The sequence below is a fragment of the Gobio gobio genome, assembly GCF_949357685.1.
Source record: "Gobio gobio genome assembly, chromosome: 13".
Taxonomy (NCBI): domain Eukaryota; kingdom Metazoa; phylum Chordata; class Actinopteri; order Cypriniformes; family Gobionidae; genus Gobio; species Gobio gobio.
In genome coordinates this window covers 6451379-6470892 of record NC_137106.1, presented here as the reverse complement: position 1 = coordinate 6470892, position 19514 = coordinate 6451379, and the positions used below count along the sequence as shown (strand labels likewise).

The following is a 19514-nucleotide window of genomic DNA, read 5'->3' as shown; positions in this document are numbered from 1 at the left end:
GGGGTCTTAAAAAGTCTAAAAAAAGTCTAGAATTTCAAAATCTAAATTTTAGGCCTTAAAAAGTCTTAAGTATTCCGTTTTAGGTCTTAAATAATTTTAAACAGGTCTTAATTTTCCTACGTCCATGTAACGCTACCTCTATTGCTCACTGAAATCCTGCAGCACTTTAGCACTTGTGCAAATGCAAATTTCTGGAAATTACCACTACACATTTTGATCTCAAAAATCACAACAACAAAAAAATCGCGAAATCCTGGTTGGATTGAGCTATGGGGAAGTGCAAGTTAATCGATACAAGTTTATTGATTTGTTCAATTTTAATAAATTAATTTACTTTGCAAGTAATTTTGTGACTGCATTTCCTTTTATAGGTCTTAAATTTCATTCATAATGGTCTTAAAAAGGTCTCAAAAAGTCTTAAATTTGACTTGGTGAAACCTGCAGATACCCTGTATTTAGGAGAATATTATATTATTTTTAGGGAAATGAAGCACATTTGCCATAGTTATTCTCATTACTATAATGTATTATTTTTAAATAAAAAAGAAAATATTTTGTCAATCGATTAAAATAAATTAACTAATTAATCACACATTTTTCTGTATTTAATCGCAATTAATCGCAATTAATAAAACCTAACTTTAAAGTTTTAATCTATTTTTATATTGTAATTATTTCACATTTAATCTCCAAATGAATGTAGAAACAGCTTAAAGTCAGTATATTTAAATATTTGTTGTTATTGCATCTTTTTATGAAAGAAGACCAGAATCACTGATACCAAATCTGATACTGATGTCTCAATGAAATTTATGTTTTTGTCAATTGTAGCCATTAATTATAGCCATTTAGCTTCTTCTTTTCTTTTCTTTTTTTACATTTATTAGGTGTTAAATAATATAACAACTTTTAATTTAAGTGAACTTAAAACAATCTTCACATAAACCCATTGTAATAAATGTCACATGTATCTGTGCCTTCAGTATATCCGGGCTCAGTTTTTTCTATTGGCCCAGTGTCAGGGCCATAGCTAGGGAATTCTGGGCCCCCTGAAAAAAACATGGATGTGGGTCCCCATCGCCCTCCACTCATATCATATACGGTGGGTCTATAAGATATGGGCATGGAGGCTCACATCTGGTGCCATGCACCTAATAAGGATATCGACCAAAACAGAAAAATAAATAAATGCAAATAAAGGTTAGTGCTTTTACTTATTTTATAGCCAAAGTTGTATATATAATATGTTTTTAAGTGACTAATAACCTATTATTGTGCAAGACAAACTAATAAAATAACAACAAAAGATAAGAAATTAGTAAAATGATAAAATAAACGTTTTTAAAGTAGGCTTACCAGCATTACAATAGGCCTATACAATGTCTTTCCAGTCAGTCTGATGTCTAACAGCTGACATAAATATTCAGAAATGAAAATGAATGCAGTCAAATGTGAAATAAAACCACTGAAGTTTCTCACTGTCTTCATTTTTTATGAAGATAATGTGCTATTTTATTAAATAAAGCTTATAAATGTACCAATGAATAGCTGTGAGTTGTACTCACGTGTTGTTATTGACAGTATTGTTAACAATATCACATCAGCAGCCGGAAAGTCTGTAATCCTTTTGACACGCACATCTAGTTTTCTGCATGTTATATACAAACCAACAAATTACATAATAATACCCCATCACATCGACTCTTACCAGTGCAAGTGCAATTAACTGTCTATATTTACAATGATTAGGGATGCAACGATCCGATACTCAGTATCGGTATCGGCTCTGATCCGCCATTGTTTGCCGGATCGGGTATCGATCAGACCGGACCGATCCAAATCCGATAAATACAGGCTACTGTGTGTATAATATTCTGTGTTATTGTTAAGCCCCAGTGCCCCACAAAAGGCACAAACACATTATAAAGCATCATCAACTCTTCTTCATGCACTAGGGATGTGACGGTGAGGAAATTTTCCCACCGGTTAATCGACGTGTGACAACACCAGTAATACCGGTATCACCGGCGGGGGCTTGTAAATCACTAATTCTATCTAACCGAAAGCAACATACACGACCGCAACTGAAAACTGAACAGAAAACGCACCAGTGCGCGCACACCGTGAATGACAGCTCGTCTGTAAATGCGCGCTCTGTGAGGCCATGAATGAAGTTCGTCCGTAAATGCGCGCTCTGTGAGGCCATGAATGAAGTTCGTCTGTAAATGCGCGCTCTGTGAGACCATGAATGAAGTTCGTCTGTAAATGCGCGCTCTGTGAGACCATGAATGAAGTTCATCCGTAAATGCGCGCTCTGTGAGGCCATGAATGAAGTTCATCCGTAAATGCGCGCTCTGTGAGACCATGAATGAAGTTCATCCATAAATGCGCGCTCTGTGAGACCATGAATGAAGTTCATCCATAAATGCGCGCTCTGTGAGGCCATGAATGAAGTTCATCCATAAATGCGCGCTCTGTGAGACCATGAATGAAGTTCATCCATAAATGCGCGCTCTGTGAGGCCATGAATGAAGTTCATCCATAAATGCGCGCTCTGTGAGGCCATGAATGAAGTTCATCCGTAAATGCGCGCTCTGTGAGGCCATGAATGAAGTTCATCCATAAATGCGCGCTCTGTGAGGCCATGAATGAAGTTCATCCGTAAATGCGCGCTCTGTGAGACCATGAATGAAGTTCATCCGTAAATGCGTGCTCTGTGAGACCATGAATGAAGTTCATCCGTAAATGCGCGCTCTGTGAGACCATGAATGAAGTTCATCCGTAAATGCGCGCTCTGTGAGGCCATGAATGAAGTTCATCCATAAATGCGCGCTCTGTGAGGCCATGAATGAAGTTCATCCATAAATGCGCGCTCTGTGAGACCATGAATGAAGTTCATCCGTAAATGCGCGCTCTGTGAGACCATGAATGAAGTTCATCCGTAAATGCGCGCTCTGTGAGGCCATGAATGAAGTTCATCCATAAATGCGCGCTCTGTGAGGCCATGAATGAAGTTCATCCATAAATGCGCGCTCTGTGAGGCCATGAATGAAGTTCATCCATAAATGCGCGCTCTGTGAGGCCATGAATGAAGTTCATCCGTAAATGCGCGCTCTGTGAGACCATGAATGAAGTTCATCCGTAAATGCGTGCTCTGTGAGACCATGAATGAAGTTCATCCGTAAATGCGCGCTCTGTGAGACCATGAATGAAGTTCATCCGTAAATGCGCGCTCTGTGAGGCCATGAATGAAGTTCGTCCGTAAATGCGCGCTCTGTGAGGCCATGAATGAAGTTCGTCCGTAAATGCGCGCTCTGTGAGGCCATGAATGAAGTTCGTCCGTAAATGCGTGCTCTGTGAGGCCATGAATGAAGTTCGTCCGTAAATGCGCGCTCTGTGAGGCCATGGGTGCGTCTTAACAGTTCCCTAGTAGTCAGGGCACTGATCAGGCATTGATCGGTCTATCTGTGAGACGCACGCCATGAATGAATGACAATTCGTCCTTGAACCCTTGTTTATATTCGACGCGTCCGCACCATGGTTCGAACGAACGAGCGCGAGGGTGCGCGCGGCAAAAATTACGTCATCTCAGAGTGTCGGACTCGGAGACGGAGTCACAGACGAAAGGAAACAATGCGCGCTCTGTGCGGCCGTGCACATTTTACTTTTGTTTTTGAATTAGCGCCAATTCGGTGGCGGGTTGCTTGAATTGTGGGTTCATTAGCCTATTATTTTATATGAAAAACACAACAACAAAACAAATGACAAACTCCCTTAAATTGGCGCTTTTACGTTTCGCTTTGAAACCAAAATCTTCTGCGATCATCTCAGTCAGCTCCTCACTCTATGATGAATGAAATCTGATGAATTACTCCTGCCGCGTGTCATGCTTTATTAAGCAGACACGTTCAGTTTTAATTTGTATTGTCTGTTCTCTAACTGAACTAAATTATTTTATTAGGATAAAAAAAAAAAAAAAACGACGGTGGGGCGGTGCCACGGTGGGCAAGTGATGTGAGCGGTGTTGAGTCTGTACACCGGTAACACCGGCAACACCGACTATCGTAGCAAGCCTATCGTGCACCATATAAAGTGTTCTGAAGCCATTCCATAGTTTAATGTGAGGTACAGCAGTTTGAATCGCCAAATTTCAGCAGTTTGGCGGTTTGACACACGATCCAAATCATGATTCGGCTCAGTGATTCATAACGCTTCGAAGCTTCATGAGGCCTTTTTTTGAAATCGTCATCACTATATAAGTCGTTATTTAGGGTTTTTTTGCGCACAAAAACTATTCTTGCTGATTCATAAAGTTATTTTAGAACCACTGTAGTGAGATGGACTTTGTAACGACGTCTTTAGTACCTTTTAAGGGTCTTGAGAGTGTAAAGTACCATTGTGCCAATGGAGGCCTTTCAGAGCCATCAGATTTCAACTAAAATATCTTCATTTGTGTTCTGAAGACGAACGGAGGTCTTACAGGTGTCCAACGACATGAGGGTAAGTAATTAATGACAGAATTTTCATTTTTGGGTGAACTAACCCTTTAAAACGCGAAAGGCGAAGCTTGAATTTACGGGTATGTCCCTCTTTGGCTAATGTACTTTCAAGATGGAGGGGCAACATGGCGACCCGCATTCGAACCCCTCACCCGTATATATTTTCAATGGCATATTATAAACTTACGAGAATACTTTATTACTTGAAAGAAGTAAATATACATTAATGAGCACATATATTTTTGAAAGAACTAAGTGTTTTTAGCTAAGAATAAACTAAAAAAAAAGTTACACAGTGTAGCTTTAAACTGAAATTAATCACATACGTGTAATGAGTTAATTTTGACAGCGCTAATTTTTATATTTTGCATTTTATTTTAAAGTTTGTTTTTTGTGTGTTTTCTTTTAAAAACAATCTATATGTTTTTTATTAATTGTTATTTCATTTCATTTTTTTAGTACAATAACGGAAATATTTTTTTATGGTTGTAGTGTAACTAAAATATTTTGCTAATTGGAAATATATAGCATTTAATGGTAAAAAGTTAGTCGTTTTAAAAACTACATAATTAAGTCTTGATGCATTTCAGTAATTTGTTATGGAAAATGTGCTTAATTAAACCGCTCTTCATTTTTCTGAGCTCAGAATTCACACAAAATAAACAAAAATTATAGCTTAGCTGCTCTAAATATACCACGTTTGAAGTAATGTCATCATTCATTTGCAAAGAAGATGCTTGGAATGGACGCTGGTGACTTTAATCACAGAGGATATTGTGAACATCTGTGTTCTCAAAGACATTCTTCCCCTGGGAACGTTCGCGCAGGCTGGAGAAGTTTATCTTGGAATAAAAGTTTTTTCTGGAAGGATGTATTCTCATGAACGACGTGTCAGAGACTGGATCTGAGTTGTTAAACCAGCGTACAGATTTCCCATGAGGCTTTCAGAGCTCTTGGAGGTCTCCCTCTCTATTGATATGAGATGAAATTCAGCTTTATTTGTTTGTTATCATTATATCTTTGCTATTATCTCTTGAATACTTAAATGAAGTGGGATGGAAATTGATTCTGTTGACATTATGAAGGTGGTTTATTTTACTATGTTTATTTCCCAAGATGCAACTTTTTTTTCTTTCTAATGTGGAGTTTCTCATAGCAGCTCTTTCAGTGATCTGTAAGATAGTGAGCTCGTTTATACATTTATAAAGTGCTATAAATATTACAGTTAAACGCACATCAAGGTCTATTACAGTACAAACATGCTTTAAATGAAGCTCAGTCATAGCTGACCCAGAGCAGTGTTTATTTCTGCTTTATTTCTGTTTTGCAGGATCCGTTTGTCTTTGAATCAAACTGTTTGTTCAAGGCGGATGATTTTGGATTCTTCCTGACATGGAAAAGTGAAGGAAAGGTACAACTTGTGTGAGAATGTCATGCATTCAAGTTTCTCAAATACGGTGCACACGTTTTGAGTAGGGCTGCACGATATTGGAAACAACTTGCATTGCGATATTTAGTTTTTCTGCGATTTATATATATTGCGACATAAAAACAATTTCACCTGATGAAAATAGTTAATCTTTCTAGTAGGGATGGGCGGTATACCGGTTCATCCCAAATACCAGTATTTATTTTTGCTATGATATGAATTTTGATGATTGACCACAATACCGGTATGTATCGCTTAACCAATGTTCTGAACGCGACACTGTTTGAGAGGGGTCCCGTTTCACTGTTGCACTGTAGTGAGAGCACAGCTGAGATCGCATCACATCCTTTGTTAAGTCCGAAATCGCCCCCTAAAACCTCATTCACTGTTCCCTACGTTATCCTCTTATATTGTTCACTTGAAGGAGTGAATGAAAACGAGTGTGTGAAGTTGTGTGTACATCGGCTGTACACTCGTTATTGCGGTGCAATGTGTGATTGAATGAGTGCACTCAATAACGTCCACTATGGTTTCGGACACCACTACAAATGGCTGTCCTCTTAAATAATGCCCTATTTGAGGTTACAGGGGGGGATTTCTCACCACATGGATCATATAGCACAGATATAGACTAGAGCGAGCGCGTTTACGTTTTTTATGGACCTATTTCATATACCCTAGTGCTGTAAACATGAACCAGCAGAGTGTAATCGCACATATTTCATCACATCTTCTTCAAATGAAATATATGTGCAAACAAGGACACTGATACTACAGCCGTACGTCTGATCACGACCGCGATGACACAATGGGTTATTCTGCCACACAGAAGACGATGTAAGTTAATAAGTAGACTGACAGTTCAAAGAAGAATGGGCAAAAGTAACTGCTTTATTCTTTCTGTGTTAAACTGACGTGTGTCGTTTGTTCAGAGACTGTAGTGCTCTTAAATGTATTGAAAATATCCTTAGACCTTTTAAAAGTTCTTCCGCATTTCTCCCTCGTTTTGGCCGTTTGTTGTTATATATAAAAATACCCCTCCACCCACCAAAGCCCTAAGCGATCGTGAATGGACCTGATTGGGGAAAATCTCACTCTCCCCACCAAAACCAAAAGCGATCACGAATGGACCTGATTGGGGAAAATCTCACTCTCCCCACCAAAGCCAAAAGCGATCACGAATGGACCTGATTGGGGAAAATCTCACTCTCCCCACCAAAGCCAAAAGCGATCACGAATGGACCTGATTGGGGAAAATCTCACTCTCCCCACCAAAACCATAAGGGATCGCGAATGGACCTGATTGGGGAAAATCTCACTCTCCCCACCAAAACCATAAGCGATCGCGAATGGACCTGATTGGGGCAAATCCCTCAACCAACCACCAAAACCAAAATCGATCGCGAATGGACCTGATTGGGACAAATCCCCCTCCCTCCACCAAAGCCAAAAGCGATCACGAATGGACCTGATTGGGACAAATCCCCCTCCCTCCACCAAAGCCAAAAGCGATCACGAATGGACCTGATTGGGACAAATCCCCCTCCCTCCACCAAAGCCAAAATCGATCGCGAATGGACCTGATTGGGGAAAATCCCTCAACCAACCACCAAAGCCAAAAGCGATCACGAATGGACCTGATTGGGACAAATCCCCCTCCCTCCACCAAAGCCAAAATCGATCGCGAATGGACCTGATTGGGGCAAATCCCTCAACCAACCACCAAAACCAAAAGCGATCACGGATGGACCTGATTGGGACAAATCCCCCTCCCTCCACCAAAGCCAAAATCGATCGCGAATGGACCTGATTGGGGCAAATCCCTCAACCAACCACCAAAGCCAAAATCGATCGTGAATGGACCTGATTGGGACAAATTCCTCTCCACCCACCAAAGCCAAAAGCGATCGCGAATGGACCTGATGGGGGCAAATCCCTCTCCACCCACCAAAGCCAAAAGCGGTAGCGAATGGACCTGATTGGGGCAAATCCCTCTCCACCCACCAAAGCCAAAAGCGATCACAAATGGACCTGATTGGGGCAAATCCCTCTCTCCCCACTAAAGCCAAAAGCGATCACAAATGGACCTGATTGGGGCAAATTCCTCTCCACCCACCAAAGCCAAAAGCGATCACAAATGGACCTGATTGGGGCAAATCCCTCTCTCCCCACCAAAGCCAAAAGCGATCACAAATGGACCTGATTGGGGCAAATCCCTCTCTCCCCACTAAAGCCAAAAGCGATCACAAATGGACCTGATTGGGGCAAATCCCTCTCTCCCCACCAAAGCCAAAAGCGATCACAAATGGACCTGATTGGGGCAAATCCCTCTCTCCCCACTAAAGCCAAAAGCGATCACAAATGGACCTGATTGGGGCAAATTCCTCTCCACCCACCAAAGCCAAAAGCGATCACGAATGGACCTGATTGGGGCAAATCCCTCTCCACCCACCAAAGCCAAAAGCGATCGCGAATGGACCTGATGGGGGCAAATCCCTCTCTCCCCACCAAAGCCAAAAGCGATCACAAATGGACCTGATTGGGGCAAATCCCTCTCTCCCCACTAAAGCCAAAAGCGATCACAAATGGACCTGATTGGGGCAAATTCCTCTCCACCCACCAAAACCAAAAGCGATCACAAATGGACCTGATTGGGGCAAATTCCTCTCCACCCACCAAAGCCAAAAGCGATCACGAATGGACCTGATTGGGGCAAATCCCTCTCCACCCACCAAAGCCAAAAGCGATCGCGAATGGACCTGATGGGGGCAAATCCCTCTCTCCCCACTAAAGCCAAAAGCGATCACAAATGGACCTGATTGGGGCAAATTCCTCTCCACCCACCAAAACCAAAAGCGATCACAAATGGACCTGATTGGGGCAAATTCCTCTCCACCCACCAAAGCCAAAAGCGATCACAAATGGACCTGATTGGGGCAAATTCCTCTCCACCCACCAAAGCCAAAAGCGATCGCGAATGGACCTGATGGGGGCAAATCCCTCTCTCCCCACCAAAGCCAAAAGCGATCACAAATGGACCTGATTGGGGCAAATCCCTCTCTCCCCACTAAAGCCAAAAGCGATCACAAATGGACCTGATTGGGGCAAATTCCTCTCCACCCACCAAAGCCAAAAGCGATCACAAATGGACCTGATTGGGGCAAATTCCTCTCCACCCACCAAAGCCAAAAGCGATCACAAATGGACCTGATTGGGGCAAATTCCTCTCCACCCACCAAAGCCAAAAGCGATCACAAATGGACCTGATTGGGGCAAATTCCTCTCTCCCCACCAAAGCCAAAAGCGATCACAAATGGACCTGATTGGGGCAAATCCCTCTCCACCCACCAAAACCAAAAGTGATCACGAATGGACCTGATCGGACAGAATGAGAGGGACAAATCATGGCCAAATCCCCCTCTGACAAATCCCCTTCCCTCCATCAAAGCCAAAAGTGATTGCAAACGGACGAGGGAGACCCATTACAAGCCATTAGCCCCCCAACCCCCGAAGGCAATCGTGAACGGACTGACCCAAGAGGGCCACACTTTATCTAACTCATAATGGGCCTGTCCCATGCTTTGGTTCACTGCAGTTTTAGGAGAAAACAATCTGCAATGATGTTGACTGATGAATCTGCACATGGTTTGGTTTTAAGCATATTAGATACACCACATAGATATATATAAACATTACAAACTTGATTTTCACCACAGGGTTTTTTTTATTTTTTTTTATTTTTAGGCTTGTCTAAAACATGGAAAACAATTCTTCTGCAGTGCAAAAAATGCATGCCTTATCATCATTTTGATTTGTTTCATATCTTTTTTCATATAGGAGGGTCAAGTATTAGAGTTTTCCCTGATCAACAGTATACGTGATGTCAGTGTACCAAAGGTAAAACCAATAAATTCAACCTATTTACTTAATTAATTCATAGTCCTCATCTTATTGTGAATGATTCTTCAGTGCAAAATATTCGTCTTTGTCAACTTAATAACAGCTCTTAAATTAATTTAATAAAAATAAGTGGTATTTTTGCATGAAATATCTATAGAATGTTCTTAAATCAATTCATTTTTCAACAAAGCTGACAGCTCTTTTAATGAACATTATAAATGTACATGTTGATGAGGTTGTGGTTTGAGAAGTTATGATGATGATGGTGGTTTTCTAGTGGTCTGTTTCATGCCCTCGTCTCTCAAACTCTCCGCAGGACCCAAAGGTTCTCTCTGCGCTGGAGGCCGCAGGAAAATGTGAAAGTAACCTGGAGGGCAGAATCATCTGCATATGCAGCGGCACAGACCTGGTTAACCTGAGCTTCATGTACATGGTCACGCAAAACATCAGCGCTGCCAAGGTAACGCCAGCTTTTTCCTGGCTGTGAGCAGGGTTATTATAGGTTACTAAAACTAAAAGCATAAAAAACGTTCTATAGGTGAAATAAAATAAACTTAACTGAGATAAAATATTAAAAACCTTAACTTATTTTATTTCAGCTAGTTGTTAATGCAACATCTCTAATTTTCATTTAGTTAAACTTGATGTACTAAAATAAGAAATCATAAAAACTATGATATAATAATAAAAAGTAATAATAAAAAATGAAGTGGCAAAAACAACAATTAAAGTGAAAAACAAAATATAAAAATATATATGTTTTAATATTAAAAAAAATATTAAAAACTTCACTCACTAGAAAAACTATACATATGCAGAGAAATAAAATATTATGGACTAAGAAATTGTTTTTATCACATAATGGGTCTCATTCATGAAACTTTCGCAAATATACGTAATTTGCGCGCAAAATTGACCTTTACGAAAACTCCTTCGGAAAAAGGCTTCGTATACCACAGATTCAGTAGTTGTTACGTGTGTGTAATGAATTCCAAACATTCGTAAATGGGGCGTGCACGCTCATTCACAATTAGCATAATCCCCGCCCATGAGTTACAACTGCAAATGACGTGTCGCTGTGGAATCTTCTGGACTTCCTGCTCAGGTTTGGCTCCAGTATTTTGCATAAATGCCAAAGAGACTTATTGGCTCTATGCCTAGAAATAAATATTTAACTATCGTGTGTCCACCAAAGCATTTTTTAGCCAGCTAAAAAATGGCTGGTGCCCTTCTGTAAATGGCCAGCTGGTGGCGCTTGAAAGCGCTTTGCAAGCATGGACACTACGTCAATAATTTTTTTACAGTCTGTGACGTCACCCATAGGATTCTGAAGAGCAGTTTTGAAGCGTAAAGTAGGGTCGAGCTGGCCGTCTCCATCTTGTCAGCGCGTCACTCCCGGATAACAGAAAATGGGCAAAGAGGCGGGACGTGGGCGGAGCTGAAGTGACGTGATCACTAACAAACAGCAGACAAACGACAATCCACCTGTCACTCAAAGTGGCCACGCCCTTAATTATGCAGAACTTTAAGGCTTTATATAATGTTAACGAATGAGTTATAAAAAAATTCACCCCCTCACAAAATTAGCCGTATAGACCACAACCACAATTTGTCCCAGACTGTAAACATGTGTTCTTCTGCTGTAAAGTTGGGCATTTTAACATGAGCTCAATGAGATTCTGCTCCTTCTGGAGTCTGCCTCTAGTGGCCAGTCCATGAATTGCTGAAATACTTTGGTTGCTATGATACAGAATATCCACTGCAGTAATGTTACCAGTATCTCATTTTGAAGAATATCGCTGAATATAAAAATGCAGTAAAAAGCAATATCAACTTCCCCATTGTTGTTCAGTCGGTGTACAAGGGGGATGATTGGTCGGTGATGATTGGTCGCTGTTCGGACCAATCAAATCATCAGGGCGGGCTTTATACGATGATGGACAGATGATCAACAGTAACGTCATCATCACGTCACCAAAGAGCGCTTGGGTTGAATTCGTTCACTAAATGGAGAACTTGTTGGTGTATGCGTTCAGCTTTACTATTGCTCTCAGAAATGATGATGGTGTTGGTAAGTACTCCGTGTCTCCTTAAATTCTGTTTACAACACCGGCAAAGATCGTTTACACTCGTCTTCTTCTTCTTCTACTTCTTCCAGTGTGCGTGCAGTTGAGTTCTGTTGACAACTATACGTCGCTCAACACGTCACTTACTCCGTTGCTCTGATTGGTTGTAGGTCTATCCAATTGAGTGCAGAGGCGTTTTCTTTCCTGGTTCGGTTGAAATGCCCATTAATCACAGCCCAATAGAGCAGATCAGACTCATATTCTGACTAGAATCGGATTATGACCACGTCAGGCTAGAGCGCTGCATATTACCCAAAGTTGAACAGTAAAAAAAGGCAGGGCAAATTAACTCTTGAAGTATTATTATGGTACATAGTGCATCAAAATGCAATGTCATCAGTTTGCCTAAATTAGAACACAGACCGTTAAAATGTTTTAAGCGCCATTCACACGTGTGAGGGAGCAGGTGTACATTTATTTCGTACCAACTATTAATTTGAAAATGCAAAAATTTTCGTGAATTCAAAAATTTACTTCAGAGCGGCTTTACGGATGATTTACACACACATTCGTTCTGCTCGTGTTTCATGAATGAGACCCAATGTGTGATTTTCCTTGACTTCCACTCACTGCATCAACAGATATTAAAATGCGGAACATTTTTATTATAAGTATTCACAAAATTAGCATGAACTATGACGATTTGAATTTGCATTTAGTCATTTAGCCGACACTTTTATGGTTAGTTGGTTTGCAACAATCTTTTATCTTAAAGTCTTAAAATAAAAGATTGTTAACCGTCTTACATGTATGTAAAATGTAAAACATTATTTATATAAAAATGAATGTTTTACATATTTAATTTTTTACATATAAATTAAATGATAACTGACCGAAGATTCAACCTTTCCCTGAAGGATTTCGGCTGAAGGAAGGTCATCTAATTCCAGCTCCTGACATCTGCCTGTCACTGTGCCGTCACCGCTGCGGCGTCTTAAAGCACTGCTGATTCTATCGGCTCCTCTCGAGGGTCCGCCCATGACCCCGGGGATGTGTGCACTGTGTTGAACTAGCAAGCAGCTGCTGTTTCGGGACCCTCTGTTGGTCTGGGTCTCGTGTTTTGTCTGAAACATGTGCTTGATTCATTATTAGATTCCCAGGAAGTAAGAGTGTTTGCATTAGGAGCGCATTAGAAGTGGCATCCTTTATGTCCTGGAATCTCATGTAAAAATAGCGCACTCATAAAACGCTAAGAGAGAAAAACATGTTTACAAAACGGCACATCTTCCATTCATTCATTAATGCAACCTTTCAGACTCGATCAATTTGATAGTCCACCCCCACCCCCCCAGTGCATTATTAAAGGGTTACTAGTTTACACAAAAATTAACATTCTGCCATTATTTACTTGTTTACCCACATATTATTCTATTTAATACAACAGTTCTTTCTGGTTCTGGAATCTGATTGGCTTGGCTGAGAGCCTTTTTCAGTCGTACTATATTTTAGTGATAACAGCACTATAACAATTTGTATCACAAATGTATCAGCATCTTTATTTTTTTACACTGCAGGTCTTGATGCACAATCCGATTTGGTGACTATATCCGATTTTTTTGGACGACCCGCTTACATCATCTTTTAAAAGTGACCCGTATCCGATATTTGCATTTACACTATATACTGGCGAAACAGCCGAAGACGTTCTGACCCGGAAAAGGAAGTAAAACGGTGCGAAATGCAATGGACGCAATGGATGCAAACGAGATGATTACTCAATGTTTTACTTTAAAGGTCAGCAAAACATTGCTCCCATAAGGCAGAGAAAAAAGAGCCATTAGTGTCATGTGATCGCAGTTCGTGTCCACCTGAGTGGACGTCATTCGCCTCCGTCTCTTTTTCAATGACGTACGACTCGCATTTACATGGGAATATGCGATTTGACCGCTTACATGGCAGATGCAAATGAATATCGGATTTATTACCACATATGAGTGAGGCCTGAATCCGATTGGAGGATATCAGAATTCATGCGTTTTTTTCCTGCTTTCACGTTCACATGTCATATCCGATCTGTCGGAATTGGGTCACTTGAACCATGCAGTGTAAATGGGGCCTAAAGCTTTCTCAGATGCGAGCTCCAGGCCGTTCAACGCTCATGTACCATCGAGAACAGCTTCATCTCGGACAGTCCTTCGGGAATTTCCCGCCGTCTCTTATGTAGACATGACATAATTAATTTGGGGTATATCAAACAGGCAATCTTTGGTCTTATTATTCTATTACATGTTCCAGAGCAAATCGCAAAAATCCTGTATTAGAGCGCTGCTTTTGTTTGCTTGGGTTTATTTCCTATTGTCTTTTATAACGGCTATTGTTGTTGATTTAAATATTATTGTTCAATAAATATAATTTTATATAAATAATATGCTGGATTTGGTATTGAGAAAGGGTCCGTTAGTGATTGCAATAGTCAACTTCAGTGAAAGTTGCATTACTACACCACTAGATGGCGGCAAAGACGGTATTTATGAGTGACTTGTTGTAAACAAGGAAGTTGTTCTTTAAAAGGACCAAGACAAAGATATCGCTTTCCTCAGCAGACATTTTCCATCAACTGATTTTTTTTATTATAATGGATATAATTATGGACATGGACCTGAAGAATGAAACTCGAGTTACGTAATCAGATTACTTTTTCAAGTAACAAGTAAAGTAACGCATTACTTTTAAATTTACAACAAAATATGAGTTACTTTTTCACATTACAAGTAACTTAAGTTATGTAATCAGATTACTTTTTCAAGTAACTAGTAAAGTAACGCATTACTTTTAAATTTACAACAAAATATGAGTTACTTTTTCACATTACAAGTAACTTAAGTTATGTAATCAGATTACTTTTTCAAGTAACTAGTAAAGTAATGCATTACTTTTAAATTTACAACCAAATCTCTGTTACTTTTTTGCATTACAAGTAACTCAAGTTATGTAATCAGATTACTTTTTCAAGTAACAAGTAAAGTAACGCTTTACTTTTAAATCTACAACAAAATATCTGTTACTTTTTTGCATTACAAGTACCTTGAGTTACGTAATCAGATTACTTTTTCAAGTAACTAGTAAAGTAACGCATTACTTTTAAATCTACAACAAAATATCTGTTACTTTTTTGCATTACAAGTACCTTGAGTTACGTAATCAGATTACTTTTTCAAGTAACTAGTAAAGTAACGCATTACTTTTAAATCTACAACAAAATATCTGTTACTTTTTTGCATTACAAGTACCTTGAGTTATGTAATCAGATTACTTTTTCAAGTTACTAGTAAAATAACATTACTGTTAAATTTACAACAAGAGTTACTTTTTCGCAATGAGTGTATCAATGAAGTGACTCAGCGTTCCTTCGTTACTAGTTCTAAAGTGATGTTTTAGAATTAGTAACGGAGGCTTGGGCTTAACTGTTAAACCAGGGGTGTCCAACCCTGGTCCTGGAGAGCTACCACCCTGCAGATTTTAGCACCAACCTGAATCAAACACACCTGAACCAGCTAATCATGGTGTTCAGGGTGCTAGATAATTACAGACAGGTGTGTTGGAGTAGGGTTGGAACTGAAATCTGCTGGGCGATAGCTGTCCAGGAGCAGGGTTTGACACCCCTGTGTTAAACTGTCAACTAAAGCAATAAGCCCCAAGAAGCCGTGGTTTACAGTGAATTTTTAACAGCTGATGGCCGTTGTTAGACACTAAACTTTCCCTGGGAATTCAACCTGTGACCTTGCTGTTGCTAGTGTCATGCTCTACAGAGCATTATATCTGATGTGCCTTTCTGAGAAACGAAAACCTGAATAGAATAATCTATATAGCTTGATAGGATCATGCATTTGTTTTGGTTTCATATTGTTGTTCTTCTCAATCAAGAGACTGGATACTCAGTGACATTTCAAGCTTCACCCTTATTTGCTCTTGCATGTTTGCAGCAATGGACAGACGGCTTGCGGTCACTGATTCAGAACTCCCGAGCGAATAATGTGTGTCCGATGACCTGCCTGAGAAAACAGTGAGTGCCACCAGCTAATATTAGCCTGCTAATGCCTGCTCATTTTTAACGTTTCATGAAGTACTGAAGGAAATGATTCAGCCAGCAGCCATATTTCAGTCTAACTGCTTATACAAGCTAATTACCCAGAAAAACGTATTTAAAGAAAAACTAATTTAAAGTATACACACTCGATCAGCAACGCTGGTTATGTGCTGTCAATTACCAAATCATTTTCTCTCATCTCTGTTTGTAAAAACAAGCAGAAGTCGTGTTTATAGTAATGCGCTTACAATTAAAGTCGATGGGGCAAGACGTTAAAGATGGTTTCAAAGCAGAAATATGAAGCACTTCTATTAATCCCACAGGAAAATACACGTCATTTAAGCTGTAAAAGTGTTTGAGGTGCGACTACTGTTCCAGGGTTTCTTAATTCACCCTTACACAAATGAAGAGCAGAAAGTCTTAAATTCATAAAGTCATGGCATTAAATGTTGCATGCATTGCAAGTGAACCATGACGTAATTGCAAGATCTTTTTGTCCTGTTTTCCAATATAAATATCTAAATGTCTTTAATCAGGATACATTTACTTGAGATGCAAATGTAATTGTAAAAATGGAACAAAATGAAGTGACCTTATGCTTAAAACATGAACATACGTCTGTTAACAACTTCCCTTTGAATTAAGTTTCTTTTTTTCTCAGCACATTAGCAGATATTTGTTCTTGTTTTAATCATAAACTCAATTCATTTTGTTTTAAAAACTTCATGTCATTTTGCTCCTCCAGTAAATGCTTCTTGATTTAAGTATCTTTAGACGTTTGCACTGGAAAACAAGACAAAGACACTGAGGAAGAACAGCACTTTTGTGATCAGATGGTACAGTTAAAGACTTCCTTATTCTAGTGGTTGGGAGCAGAGCGATTTTGTGTGTGTGTGTGTGTGTGTGTGTGTGTGTGTGTGTGTGTGTGTGTGTGTGTGTGTGTGTGTGTGTGTGTGTGTGTGTGTGTGTGTGTGTGTGTGTGTGTGTGTGTGTGTGTGTGTGTGTGTGTGTGTGTGTGTGTGTGTGTGTGTGTGTGTGTGTGTGTGTGTGTGTGTGTGTGTGTGTGTGTAATTAATGAAAAAGTAATGGACATTTTTGGAAGTTGTATTTTCGAATTCTGAAGTTGCTAATACAGCTCATTGTTTCTCTTCATAAACATATGTGACCCTGGACCACAAAACCATTCATAAGTCTCACGGGTATATTTGTGGCAATCAGTGGTGGAGGAAGTACGGAATCTCAGTACTTAAAGCTGCAGTCTGTAACTTTTTTGGGTTAAAAATTATCCAAAATAATTTTTTGAGCAAGTACATAACCAGCCAGTGTTCAAAACGATCTGCTTACCTTAGCTCGATTCACAACGGTAAGCTTGTAATAATGTTTTTAATTCCAGTGGTACTGGTCGATTTCTGTGGGAAATTCAAGCATATGTTTGCGTCATTACGTCACATCTGCACACATAAAGAAGGTGTCCCGGCTAGTAGGATAAATTGCGTGATTAAATATAGGCTTCAGCTTTCCTTTTATATTCTTAAACTTGATCAATAAATTAATTAGAATAAGACACTATACCAATCAAATTAAATAATTTACGCTGAAAAATTACAACTGCATTACATAATGTAATGTTATTTAAATAATTTTTTGGATACAAATCAGAAATATTGGAAAGAATGTTTAAACATAAAACTAAACTGCCTGTAGATGGAGGCAGATCTTAATGAGTGAGTCATTCAGTATGTTTACATGGACAACAATACTCCGATATTAACCTGATTAAAACAATACTCCGATATTAACCTGATTAAGAAAATACTCCGATATTAACCTGATTAAGACAATACTCCGATATTAACCTGATTAAGAAAATACTCCGATATTAACCTGATTAAGAAAATACTCCGATATTAACCTGATTAAGAAAATACTCCGATATTAACCTGATTAAAACAATACTCCGATATTAACCTGATTAAGACAATACTCTGATATTAACCTGATTAAGACAATACTCCGATATTAACCTGATTAAGACAATACTCTGATATTAACCTGATTAAGACAATACTCTGATATTAACCTGATTAAGACAATACTCCGATATTAACCTGATTAAGAAAATACTCCGATATTAACCTGATTAAAACAATACTCCGATATTAACCTGATTAAGACAATACTCTGATATTAACCTGATTAAGACAATACTCCGATATTAACCTGATTAAGAAAATACTCCGATATTAACCTGATTAAAACAATACTCCGATATTAACCTGATTAAGACAATACTCTGATATTAACCTGATTAAAACAATACTCCGATATTAACCTGATTAAGACAATACTCTGATATTAACCTGATTAAGACAATACTCCGATATTAACCTGATTAAGACAATACTCTGATATTAACCTGATTAAGACAATACTCTGATATTAACCTGATTAAGACAATACTCCGATATTAACCTGATTAAGACAATACTCTGATATTAACCTGATTAAAACAATACTCCGATATTAACCTGATTAAGACAATACTCTGATATTAACCTGATTAAGACAATACTCCGATATTAACCTGATTAAGAAAATACTCCGATATTAACCTGATTAAAACAATACTCCGATATTAACCTGATTAAGACAATACTCTGATATTAACCTGATTAAGACAATACTCCGATATTAACCTGATTAAGACAATACTCTGATATTAACCTGATTAAGACAATACTCTGATATTAACCTGATTAAGACAATACTCCGATATTAACCTGATTAAGAAAATACTCCGATATTAACCTGATTAAAACAATACTCCGATATTAACCTGATTAAGACAATACTCTGATATTAACCTGATTAAGACAATACTCCGATATTAACCTGATTAAGAAAATACTCCGATATTAACCTGATTAAAACAATACTCCGATATTAACCTGATTAAGACAATACTCTGATATTAACCTGATTAAAACAATACTCCGATATTAACCTGATTAAGACAATACTCTGATATTAACCTGATTAAGACAATACTCCGATATTAACCTGATTAAGACAATACTCTGATATTAACCTGATTAAGACAATACTCTGATATTAACCTGATTAAGACAATACTCCGATATTAACCTGATTAAGACAATACTCTGATATTAACCTGATTAAAACAATACTCCGATATTAACCTGATTAAGACAATACTCTGATATTAACCTGATTAAGACAATACTCCGATATTAACCTGATTAAGAAAATACTCCGATATTAACCTGATTAAAACAATACTCCGATATTAACCTGATTAAGACAATACTCTGATATTAACCTGATTAAGACAATACTCCGATATTAACCTGATTAAGACAATACTCTGATATTAACCTGATTAAGACAATACTCTGATATTAACCTGATTAAGACAATACTCCGATATTAACCTGATTAAAACAATACTCCGATATTAACCTGATTAAGACAATACTCTGATATTAACCTGATTAAGACAATACTCCGATATT

At 38.7% G+C, this 19514-nt stretch overlaps 1 protein-coding gene across 3 annotated transcripts in view; it reads left to right on the top strand.

Moving 5' to 3' along the window:
* Window positions 1-19514, top strand: part of plcb4a (phospholipase C, beta 4a) — a 115125-nt gene that overhangs the window by 9255 nt on the left and 86356 nt on the right. For all 3 annotated transcript variants that reach the window (XM_079832871.1, XM_079832872.1, XM_079832870.1), the window contains 4 exons: window positions 5830-5910; window positions 9766-9825; window positions 10145-10288; window positions 15878-15957. In XM_079832871.1, coding sequence (XP_079688997.1) covers window positions 5830-5910; window positions 9766-9825; window positions 10145-10288; window positions 15878-15957 — 365 coding nt within the window. The remainder of the gene's footprint in view (window positions 1-5829; window positions 5911-9765; window positions 9826-10144; window positions 10289-15877; window positions 15958-19514) is intronic.